The 13,011-nt window shown below is 34.3% G+C and overlaps 1 protein-coding gene across 1 annotated transcript; it reads left to right on the top strand.

The window, feature by feature from the left end:
- Positions 1–2,591: 2,591 nt before the first annotated feature.
- Positions 2,592–12,507, top strand: LOC107821509 (endoglucanase 18). The gene is made up of 8 exons (XM_075246219.1): positions 2,592–3,071; positions 3,672–3,884; positions 9,428–9,628; positions 10,248–10,325; positions 10,408–10,560; positions 11,108–11,216; positions 11,329–11,495; positions 11,908–12,507. Exons 1-8 carry the CDS (start codon positions 2,865–2,867, stop codon positions 12,316–12,318), a joined length of 1,539 nt encoding a protein of 512 aa, XP_075102320.1. The 5' UTR covers positions 2,592–2,864; the 3' UTR covers positions 12,319–12,507.
- Positions 12,508–13,011: the final 504 nt, after the last annotated feature.

The raw sequence follows: 13,011 nt of genomic DNA, 5'->3' as shown, positions 1-13,011 counted from the left end.
ATAATCTCAAAGTTTAGGAAGAATAATGAACATCGTTAGAGTGCATTATGCGCGCTTTTAATTAGTTTATCGCGATTATATATACGTTCGCGTGGCATAATTGTGATTTTCAAAGTTAAAACTGAAGTATGCGTTCGCGCAACTTTAGTCAAAACAATCTTAGTATAATAAAATGCTATTAATTGTGTACACTTACGTGTGACATAATTTTGGCACAATAAACAAAACGGATTCACACACGTGATTCGTTTCAAAGATAATTCCATATTTTAATAACTAAAAGCGGATAGATAAAGCATGAAAACTAATAAATCACAGTTTGTCCAAAATTAATTCAAGCCAAATGTAGTCAATAAAGCGACCGTGCTAGAACCACATGACTCGGGGAATGCCTTACACCTTCTCCTCGGTCAACAAAATTTCTTACCCGAATTTTATTTTCGCAGACCAATAATAATATAGTCAAACCTTCATTTGACTAGGGATTTAAATAAAATATGACTTGGAATACCCAAAAAATCAATTTCAAGTGGCGACTCTGTAAATAAAATAATCTCTACTCAAATTTGTCACTTTAATTGGAAAAATTCTTTAACCCATAATAATCCATAATACATATCTTTTTGGGGGTATAAAAGGGGTGTGACACACCTAACTACCACTTCTGTAAATTAGTTATAACTAACTAACAGACACACATGCTTCTCACGTGCTTCTTCCTTCAATAGCTTTCTTAGATATACTTTGTGAGTAGCAATAATTAGTGTTTGACCAAACTTTTAAAAATTACTTCTAAATATATTTTTCTCAACATTATTTTTCAAAAAAGTGATTTTGGTGAGAAACTACTTTTTCCGCTTCTCCAAAATTGCTTCTACTCAAAATCACCTTTTTTTATTTTAAAAATTTGGCCAAACACTTCAACTTTCAAAAAAAAATATTTTTAGCCATGAAAAAACTTGGCCAAAAGAGGCTATTACATCATTTTCTTTTCCCTTTTTGGTAATGTCCCATGTGTTTACCCATTAATTTCATCATTTCACTCTCCAGTGTTTTCTACCGTGTCTATCCCCAAAAGTTTTAACTAAAATTTTATGGGAATATCCTCTTTTGTGAGGTAGATAAATGTTGGACTAGTGAAGATTACATCTTATACGTGCATGCTTTGCACAGAAAATTGACCTATAGAGAAATCATAGCCTTAATTTGTAGGAAGTAAAATTTGTAAATGTGCGAACTGTGACGTTAAGGAGTGGGTTCAGCATCTCAGTCCATGGCTCTGCGTAATCTCTGTTGACTTTTTTAAATGGATAATGAATATCTTTGGTCTCATCCTTAAGCCACCATGAATTCATAATTTAAATTTTATGAATTTAGGGCCCGTTTGTCCATAAAAAAAATTCTTTTTTTTAATTTAATTTAATTTTTTTCGAAATAAGTGTTTGGTCATAAAATTTTCGATTTTCACTTGAACATGAATTTTGAAATTTTTTAAAAATTTGAAAAACTCCAAAAACTATTTTTCAAAATAAATTCACTTCAGATCACTCACAAACATTCAAAACAACTCATAATCATATTCATGTCCAAACACAACTCTAATTTTCAAATACCATTTCACTTGGAAAAAAAATTCACTTTTTTCCAAAATTTTACAATTCTTATGTCCAAATGCCCACTTAATTTTTAAAATTTTGAGTATTGAACCGATTATATTTTTACTTATGGGTTCATATCTACTATTTTTATAATTTATTAGATTTTTACGCGTAAATTTATATTTGGAATCGAAAGTTACGAGTTCAAACTCGTCAGTGTAATAGTACATCCGCCCGTGTCCACTATGTCATACCTTTAGTGGAATAAAAAAAACTATGGCATATTTTTCAAAGTTTGTAACTTCCAAGTAATGTTTTCCTTTCAACTTCCTCGCGGGAGACGTTGTGGGAAAGTAATCGAATAAGGCAAAGAAACGGAAATTACAGTTCCTCATGATAAGGGACACTTTGTATCTTAAAAGAGTCCAATTTAATTTCCTATATGCTATTCCCTGTAACTTACTCCAGCATTATCTTGTCAGCAATAGTAATAATAAATCTTATGGCAATTGTTCTGCGATAGGGTTCCTGAAGCCGATTTTGCATCAACGGTTTTTAATATTAGTAGTAAAAAAGTACAATAATAATAACTGTGCTTCAGTCCCAAACAAGTTGAAATGGGCGATATGAATCCTATTTCTTTCATTAAGATCAACTTAAATTATCATCATTACCAAAATATATATATGTGTGTGTGTGTGTATTATAGTAACAATAATATTAGTAGTTCTCTACCAAGTCTAAAATATATTTTCAACTAGTGGGTATCACCTATATGGATCTTCCTCTTCTATTGTGATCTATTTTTAATAAAGTATGCATTTGTTTCAAGATTATCAGCAAAAAATAACACCATAAATAATTCATCGGACTGGTCCGTACCTGTAAATTAACTATATGTGTATTTTACTATTGTTGTAACTTGTTACATGCCTCATTTTCATGTTACTAATTCCATATATCTTTTTAGTGGCCTTATAGAGTAATAACTATTTTTTATGTACATGCATATAATAATTAATCTCGACTTTAATTTGTAGAACTATTTTAAGTCATTATCCCCTCAACGCACACGAATTATTCTCACATGGCATAATTCTCTAACTTCCCAACATTACTTAATGGGCGTGTCCCAATTTTGCGCTTCTTTTCAACTGTCAAAACATTCGTATTTCATTACTAGCTCATAGCCCTATAAATACCACCAAAACATGATCAAACTCTTAACAACGACTGAAAATATAAATAATTACAAACCTTATAATAATGGCTCGTAGTTCTGCAATTTTGGCTGTTACAATAATCTTTTGCATTTTGGCTGGTCCTGTTGCCAGCTTCACAGCTTCTGATTACAAAGATGCAATTAGCAAAGCTATCTTATTTTTCGAAGGACAACGTTCAGGAAAATTGCCAGTTTCTCAAAGAGCCAAATGGAGAGGAGATTCTGCACTCACCGACGGCAAGATTGAACATGTATGAGTTTCATATAGCCCTAATTAACTATAGTTCTTTTATTTTTTAATTTTTTGTTGGAAAGATATTAATTTACCTAGTCTAAAAAAGATTAACATTTTTTTTACTATTGAAGAGTCAAATAATTTTTATTAACTACGAGAATTCCATTTTAAGAATATTCTCAACAATGAGATCATGAGTTTATATTGTTTTTATATGATATTTCTAAATATGTATATTTTATTTCAAAGACCGATATATTAATTTATATTAAAAATTAGATCCATTAACTTTTATACTTCGAGTCACTAGTTTTTTTTTTCGGACATAAAGTAGTAAAATTTTCATGAAACTTCAATAGAAAAAGACGAGGTGCCTATATTGGTAAGAGATAGCATGTACCCAATAAATTTTGTTGAGTTACGCACAAGTTGGTCCAAATACTATCGTTACAAAAAAAAATTAGTTTGAAGATTTTCATTAAGAAACAACTTTGTTAGTAACATATACCATCGGTTTGTATGAAAATTTCGTCATTTTATAGTTACTCTCTCTTCGTTCAATAAAAAGAATTTATTTCAATCTGTTAATTAATATATCCATTAATCTATCTATTAGGTGAATTTGATTGGAGGCTACTATGATGCTGGCGACAATGTGAAATTTGGATGGCCTATGGCATTTTCTTTAACATTATTGAGTTGGGCTGCGGTTGAGCATCCAACAGAAATCTCTTCAGCAAATCAACTTCTCCACCTCCAACGTGCAATTCGGTGGGGCACAAATTTCCTAATCCGAGCTCATACTTCAAGTACCACTCTTTATACTCAGGTGAAAACAGACCCTATCGTATGCTTCTTTTTTTTTTTTTTTTAACTAACCATTAGTATCCGGAATCCACTTACTTGACTATTTTATATTCGCATTTTGCAAATGTCTAATAAAACAGAAATGCTCCCCATTTTTTCCATTGGCATGGCTAGAACCTAACATTTTTAATTAGTTAAGGATAGAGGTGTTGCGAAAGTCAAATGTATATAGTGTGAATGAGTCACAATTACTATACCAAAAATTATGACAACCACTAAATAATAAACAAGACAATAAGACAACAATAAAAAAAATACCAGAATTTACGTGGTTCGGCCAATTTTGCCTACTTCCTCGGACACAATCAATATTTTATTCCACTCTAAAATTACAAGTGAAATAATACTAAAGAGAGAAGATACAAATGCCTTAAGAAGATAAAAGGGCAAATGAGAGGTGTGTTTAAATCCTAAACATTAGGCCTCCTTTTATAGGGTGAAATTCCCATTCAAAATTGTCATCCACCGATGTGGGACTTTTGACAATTTCTATAAATCTCTACCTTGGCAAAATTCCACATCTTCAATTTTCTCTCAATAACAAATTTTGGTTGTGTCTTCATCTTCAATCTTTAGTGTTCAACAATGTTGATCAAATCCAAACAATGTTGAAACTTGACCGCAGTCACCACCTTTGTCAGCATATCAGCAGGGTTCTCCGTAGTATGAATTTTCTTCACTGTGACTCCACCTTCTTCTATGATTTCTCGTACGAAATGATACCGAACATCAATGTGCTTCGTCCTTGCATGATAAACTTGGTTCTTCGCTAATTGAATAGCACTTTGACTATCACAAAAAATTGTAATATTTTTTTGTTCAATACCAAGCTCCTTTAGCAACCCCTGAAACCAAATTGCCTCCTTCACAGCCTCTGTAATAGCCATGTACTCTGCCTCTGTTGTAGACAAAGCAACTATTGACTGCAAAGTAGACTTCCAACTAACTGGTGCCTTTGCAAAAGTAAATACATAACCAGTAGTTGACCTTCGTTTATCCAGATCACCCGCAAAATCTGAGTACAATATCCAACTACAGACCGATTGCCTTCCTGCTCAAAAACTAACCCAACATCTACAGTACTATGAATATACCATAGAATCCATTTCACAGCTTGCCAATGCTCCTTTCCTGGATTATGCATATATCTGCTAATAACTCCAACGGCTTGTGAAATGTCAGGTCTCGTACAAACCATTGCATACATCAAGCTACCAACAGCATTTGCGTATGGTACCTTTGACATATACTCCTGTTCAGTTTCATCCTTTGGCGACATAGTAGTACTTAGCTTAAAATGGGGAGCAAGTGGCGTACTAATTAGCTTAGTCTTCTTATCTATGCCAAAACGCTGTAGTACTCTCTTCAAATATTCTTTCTGAGATAAACAGAGTTTCTTTGAACGTCTATCTCTTATTATCTCCATGCCAAGAATTTTCTTTGCCTCACCCAGATCTTTCATCTCGAACTCCTCCTTCAGTTGAATCTTCAACTTATCAATTTCTTCCGAATTCTTGGAAGTTATCAACATATCATCAACATATAGGAGAAGATATACAAAGAAACCATCATTAAGTTTGCGCAAATACACACAATGATCGTATTTGCTTCTCTTGTACCCTTGCCGCAACATAAACTTGTCAAATCGCTTGTACCATTGTCTAGAAGATTGTTTCAATCCGTACAACGATTTTTCAAGTTTGCATACCATATTTTCTTTTCCAGCAACTTTGAATCCTTCTGGCTGATTCATGTAGATTTTCTCCTCCAAGTTTCCATGTAAAAACGCAGTTTTTACATCCATCTGAACTAGTTCCAAATCCAACTGTGCTACCAAAGCCAACATAATTCTAATGGAGGAATATTTTACAACTGGAGAAAATACTTTATTGTAATCAATTCCCTCCTTCTGAGCATATCCTTTGGCCACCAATCTTGCTTTGTAGCGAACATTTTCTTGGTTAGGAAATCCTTCTTTCTTTGCAAATACCCATTTGCACCCAATTATTTTTTTTCCCTTCGGGAGATTGGCCAATTTCCATGTATGATTCTGATGAAGGGACTGCATTTCTTCATTCATGGCAATCCTCCACTTATCTTCTTCTGAACTTTGGATTGCGTCTTTATAAGTGGTAGGAACACCATCAACTAGAATTGAGGTTGCGCAAGCAACCGTCTCTATGAGACGAACAGGTTTCGTTATTGTCCTTTTTGGCCTGCTGGTTGCTATTGATTCAAGTTGTTGTCCAGGTTCCTGAGTTGGAATCTCCCTCTCTACTGGCTCTTCTTCCAGAGGGTAATCTTCATGAGTTTCCTCCTCTGCTTCTTGTGTAGGAAAAATAAATTTTTCCTCAAACTCTACCTGCTTTGATGCACCACCAGTTTGTTTGACATCTTCAACTGTTACCTTATCTGTTATGGCAGATTCATCAAAGGTAACATCTCTGCTGAATATAATATTCCTTGTCTCTGGACACCATAAGCGGTATCCTTTGACTCCAGAAGTAATCCCCATAAATATAGCCTTCTTTGCTCTCGGATCCAATTTTGACTCTTTCACATGATAGTATACAATTGAGCCAAACACGTGCAAAGAGTCATAATCTACAGCAGGTTTTCCATACCATTTTTCAAATGGTGTCTTGCCATCAATAGCAGCAGATGGTAGACGATTAATGAGGTGGCATGCATATGTAATTTTCTCAGCCCAAAATTCTTTTCCCAAGCCAGCATTGGACAACATACACCGTACCTTCTCCAGTAAAGTCCGGTTCATATGTTCTGCCACTCCATTCTGTTGTGGTGTATGTCTGACAGTGAAGTGTCGGACGATGCCATCATTTTCACAGACCTTATTGAAATGACCATTTTTGTATTCACCTCCATTGTCTGTGCGAATACACTTGATCCTCCTGCCTGTTTGATTCTCCACCATCGTCTTCTATTTGAGAAAACTTCCCAACACTTTATCTTTCCTCTTCATTGTATACACCCACACTCTTCGGAAAAAATCATCAACAAAGGTTACAAAATAGTGCTTCCCACCCAATGAAGGTGTTTTGGAAGAACCCCAAATATCAGAGTGTACATAATCCAAAATGCCTTTAGTATTATGGATCGCTGTACCAAATTTAACCCTTGTCTGTTTCCCTTTGACACAATGCTCGCAAAACTCTAAGTTGCAAGTCTTTACGCCTTTTAATAATCCTCGATCAGATAGAGCTTTCAAGGATTTCCCTCCAGCATATCCCAAGCGCATGTGCCATAGCCTGGTTGCTTCTGCCTCTTTGTCATCACTGGATGTCACTGTCGCTGTCCCAATAACTATACTACCACGATAGCGGTACATGTTATTGTTCTTCCGATTAGCCTTCATTACCACTAGTGCACCGGAGCATATTCTCATCACTCCATTTTCTGCAATAATTTTGAACCCTTTTGATTCCAGGGCTCCCACAGAGATGAGATTCTTCTTCAAACCCGGTACATATCGAACATCTGTTAATGTTCTGATCATTCCATCATGGCTTCTTAATCTTATTGAACCAATGCCATATGAGGTAAGAGGGCTGTTATCCGCTGTGTGGATGATTCCATATTCTCCTTCTTGAAAATTTACGAACCAGTCCTTGTTGGGACACATATGATAGCTACAAGCCGAGTCCATCAACCATATGTCTGATGATGTTGATAACTCTGTTGTAACTAATGAGAAGTCTGAATCATCACAATCAGCTACATTTGAATCCATAATGGCCTTTCCATTGTTATGTCTGGCCTTATTCTTCAATTTCGGACAGTCTTTCTTCCAGTGCCCCTTTTCTCGACAAAAGGCACATTCATCTTTGCTGGGTCTAGATCTCGACTTGGATCTTCCCTTCTTAGTCCTCGTTTGATTTTTAGGACGACCCCTCACAATTAGTGCTTCTCCTTCTCCGCCCTTCTGTTTTTCTCCCTTTCTTTGTTCATAGCTGTACAAAGCCGAACAGACTTCTCTGAGAGAAATTTTGTCATTTCCATGGAGTAGAGTAGTTTCAAGGTGCTCGTACTCATTAGGAAGTGACCCCAACAACATCAAGGCCAAGTCACCATCATCAAAAGTTGCATCCATATTTTGCAAATCTGTGACCAACTTATTGAAACTGGTGATATGTTCATTTATTATGGTACCAGGAACATAGGTGAAGCGAAACAGTCTCTTCTTCATGTACAATTTATTTTGACTGTTTTTCTTCAAAAATTTATCCTCCAGTGCTTTTCATAATTTACTTGCAGAAGTTTTCTTTGTGTATGGATATTTCTGCTCTCTAGCAAGGTAGGATCGAATGGTACCGCAAGTAACACGATTAATAATTTTCCAATCTTCTTCTCCAATAACATCTGGCTTCTTTTCTTCAATGGCAAGATCTAGCCCTTGTTGAAAAAGAACATCTAGAACCTCGCCTTGCCACATCCCAAAATGTCCTGACCCGTCAAAAATTTCTACCGCAAATTTCGCATTTGACACAATTCTTGTCATAAGCGAAGATGCCAACGATGACCTATTATTGACACTTGATGTAGATTCTTCTTGTTTATTGTCTTCCATTTTGACACAAATATTATTTAGTAGCTGACGACACAAATCAATATTATTTCCTTTCTGGTGTGGAAGATCAGACTAAGCTGCAACCACAGAGCATACTCAGACAGAACCTTGACTCAGTTACCAAGATAGATCTTTTCTGATGTGGAAGATCAAACTATGCTGCAACCACAGAGCATACTTAGACAGTACCTTGGCTCTGATACCAATTGTTGCGGAAGTCAAATGTATATAGTGTGAATGAGTCACAACTACTATACCAAAAATTATGACAACCACTAAATAATAAACAAGACAATAAGACAACAATAAAAGAATACCAGAATTTACGAAGGTTTGGCCAATTTTGCCTACTTCCTCGGACACAATTAATATTTTATTCCACTCCAAAATTACAAGTGAAATAATACTAAAGAGAGAAGATACAAATGCCTTAAGAAGATAAAAGGGCAAATGAGAGGTGTGTTTAAATCCTAAACATTAGGCCTCCTTTTATAGGGTGAAATTCTCATTCAAAATTGTCATCCACCGATGTGGGACTTTTGACAATTTCAACAAGAGGGACCACATTCATCTCACTCCCTTGTGCTGGAACATATATAGCATGGTTATTGTCGAATTAAGAATACCCTCACATGCATGTCTAACTCTTTTTCTTGGTCTAAGCATGCGGAATTTTTTTCCCCCATAACGGATGACAATGAGAGTGAGACTTGAATCTATGACATTTGTCTGCTACAATACCATATTGAATTATTTGTTAGACGATCAATTACCTCGTATAAAAATTAAGCTATCAGAGAAGAGACACATTTATTTATTAGTTTTGGTCTGCAATGATTATAATCTTCATTATATCTGAAATTAGAAATATGGATTTAATTATGTAATTTATATGTACAAAAATGTTATGTGCACAGGTTGGAGATGGAAATGTAGATCACCAGTGTTGGGAACGACCTGAAGATATGGATACTCCTCGAACACTATACAAGATCACTTCCAATTCTCCAGGATCCGAGGTTGCAGCTGAAGTAGCAGCTGCTTTTGCCTCAGCATCAATTGTTTTCCGGAAAATAGATTCCAACTATTCTACCAAATTGTTACGAAGATCAAAATCTGTAAGGAAACTCTAATCACTTTAGATTACTTTGATTTCTACCAAGTACTAGTAATTATCTCCTATTTTTGCCCTGTCCATCTTCATCTATTCAATTTTCGTTCTAAGTGTCAAATTTGGCCCATAAAAATTATAAGCTGCACATACTTGGGCGGTATGTATTGGGCATATATTTATGGGAAAATGACATGGTATAGCCGCGCTTAAAATAATAGCCGAAATATATATAAATAAAATATACAAATTTTATACATTTTTGTAGCTATCAGATGTAAATAGTTTCGGCCGCGATCTAAAAGTGATCTTTGCTCTATATTTATTGGAGGGTCACTTTGGGCATATAACTCAAGCTAGCCCATTTAAAAGTTTGTGTCAATTTGGGTTGAATATGTAGCCTAAATTGATTAGTTTGATATAGTCATAATATGTAAAAGAAAAGGCTTTTATCAATTTAATTTTAAAATAAAAAAAAGAAACAAATAAATGAATAATAACTATGAGTTGGACGAGTTGGGTTGCGATCCATTTTTGTAGCCTGACTCACTCATCCATGACACAAGCAAACTTTGGACTGCACCCATTTGACTCTCAAAATTCTCGTTTCCTCTTTCTGTACACAGCTATTTGCGTTTGCTGACAAGTATAGAGGATCTTATCAAGCTTCTTGCCCTTTCTACTGCTCTTACTCAGGTTATCAGGTAATTAATTTCAATAATTTAGGCATAATTAGTTCTTTTTTCCAATCATAATTTTAATTAGTGTTTTCAATAATTTTCAAAGGATGAATTGCTGTGGGCTGCTGCTTGGCTATACAAGGCAGGTGGAGGAAATAACTATTTAAACTATGCTTCAAGCAATCAAGGCTGGAGTCAGGTTGCCTCTGAATTTAGTTGGGATAACAAATTTGCTGGAGCTCAAACTTTACTAGCTAAGGTTAATCCTTTTTATCACTATGCAACATGGCACGCAATTAATTTAACATTATATTTTTAAGAGTTTCAGCATATATATTTGGGATAGATTCCATTTTGAGAGAGTTGAAAAAGTATTATCTCGCTGAAAGGTTCTATACATTTGCCCTTTTTCAATGCATCTTTATATAAGGACTCCGTTTTTTCCTCTATTCGGATGATAAATCATTCTTACAATATGGAGCTAGGGAATCAAAACCATGTTTGAATTGAAATTGAGATACTGATACAAGTTCTTCCCTTCTGAATCAGATAGATTCATATCTGAAAGAGGTTGACAATTAAAAAATATTTACTCAATCAGATAGTCATTTTTAAGGTAATTATAATTACTAAATTTTTATGATAAACATTAATTTATAACCTGGCAAAATGGTAATTAACTTGCTATCAAAAGTTAAATTATATTGATAATTTGATGAATTGAGTCTTTCTATGAGTAGTTCAACAGAATTGGACTGAAATTTGACAGTCAATGAGTGCAAATTTCCATTCTTGATTATCACCAGGAATTCCTCAATGGGAAAAGCAATCTGGAAAAGTTCAAGAAAGATGCTGATGCATTTATTTGTGCATTGATGCCAGGGAGTACCTCTATACAGATTAAGACAACCCCTGGTAATTCAAAGTTAAAAATCATACTCTTTTTTCTCAAAAAAAAAACTTGATATTAATTTTGAAGAATTTTACACAAATCTAATACTTTCTGCTACAATGGTATAATTTGCAGGTGGACTTTTATATACTAGAGACAGTAGCAATTTGCAATATGTTACTGGTGCTACCATGGTACTTTTTATGTACTCTAAAGTCCTTGAAACAGCTGGAAAAGGGGGAGTTACATGTGGTTCGGTTACTTTTTCCACCTCCAATATCAAAGCCTTTGCAAAATCACAGGTCAAGTATAATGAATTATTACATCATTATTTAACTTGCTATAATAGATTAATCATTAACCAATATTATAGGTCTCCAATCATTGCTTATTAAAATAGAAATCATGTTGTTATAATCAAAGACGGAGCTAGCTAGAATTTTAACCTTATGGATTCAGGATAATCATTTTAATTTAAATATTTTAAATTATATATTAACTGTTGTGACTTACGATACTTTTTATGTAGTTTTTAAAATATGTAAATTTTATTTTAAAATTTTAAAAATTCTATGTCCGAATTTACACCAAAAATTAATTAATTTCATCCTTATAGTCCAAAAAGATTCACACAAATAGAAACGAAAGAAATATTATATCTTTTAAGTAACCGGATGGTATAAATGCATAAAATCAAACTATTTGGTTTTTCAGGTAGACTACATACTTGGTAACAATCCACTCAAGATGTCAAATATGGTTGGTTTTGGGAGCAAATACCCAACACAGCTCCACCACAGAGCTTCATCTATCCCTTCAATTTATAACCATCCATCTAGGGTGGGATGCAACGATGGCTATAGCTCATGGTATAATTCTAACAATCCCAATCCAAATATACATGTCGGCGCAATCGTCGGCGGGCCAAATTCCGGCGACCAGTTTGTTGATTCGAGATCAGATTACTCTCATTCTGAACCCACGACGTATATGAATGCAGCTTTTGTAGGATCTGTGGCTGCTTTGATAAGTCAAGGCAGTGAAGTAGAGCAGTCTTTGCAAATGCCGGAACTTAACAAAACAACATTATATGATAGACAAAGCACCAAGAATATTTCATACTAAAGAATTATGCTCCAATCATATAAAATGTGTACATATTTTATTATATTACCGTATTTGTTAGAGTAATGTGTATTATATTATTATCCTGATCTAAGAATCATCTATGGTGATTATTGTACCTAGGATAACTGATCATCCTACAGGTTCATTATTCAATAAAATTCAGAAGACAACAAAAGATGCCTTCAATTTTTGTGCCTTTTTCTTAATAGAAACACAAGCGGAAAAGTTAGCTAGGTTAATCCCTGCCTATTTAATTAGGAAAATGATGTCTTATATGAGTGAATTACAAGCTCATAATGTATAAATAATTCTAGGATTTAATAGGATTTAATTTATATACACTAATAGTGTAAAGAATATAATTTTATAGCATGTAATCTAACTTAACTACACCTAATTATTATGTTTTTTGCAGGAAAAGATATTCTAATACATAGTCTTTCCAATTATCGAATTCATCGACGTAAATTTGCCCCTGTGGTTGAGAATATTGGTAATAGCTACTGTTGCATTGTGGGGAGTGGATTAATGAATTACTTCAGAAGAATTATGGCGTAAAATATTGACCCGAAAAAATATTAAAAGACGTCAAGAAAGTTGGCATAGTGTTCAACATCCACGCGTACTTGTTTGTAGGAAATTTTGGGTATAGCTGACAACAGAAATTGAAAAGGTTGCATGTAATGATGT

Source organism: Nicotiana tabacum, chromosome 23 (assembly GCF_000715075.1).
Source record: "Nicotiana tabacum cultivar K326 chromosome 23, ASM71507v2, whole genome shotgun sequence".
In the NCBI taxonomy this organism is placed as follows: Eukaryota; Viridiplantae; Streptophyta; class Magnoliopsida; order Solanales; family Solanaceae; genus Nicotiana; species Nicotiana tabacum.
Note: the sequence above shows the minus strand (reverse complement) of the source record. Positions and strands in the feature narration are given on the sequence as shown.

Excerpts from the sequence above, each read along its gene's own strand:
- LOC107821509 (XM_075246219.1), top strand. The coding sequence starts at position 2,865 with ATGGCTCGTAGTTCTGCAATTTTGGCTGTTACAATAATCTTTTGCATT. Across the intron at positions 10,561-11,107 it reads CTCAAACTTTACTAGCTAAG|GAATTCCTCAATGGGAAAAG; the intron begins GTTAATCCTTTT and ends GATTATCACCAG. Across the intron at positions 11,217-11,328 it reads ACAGATTAAGACAACCCCTG|GTGGACTTTTATATACTAGA; the intron begins GTAATTCAAAGT and ends TATAATTTGCAG.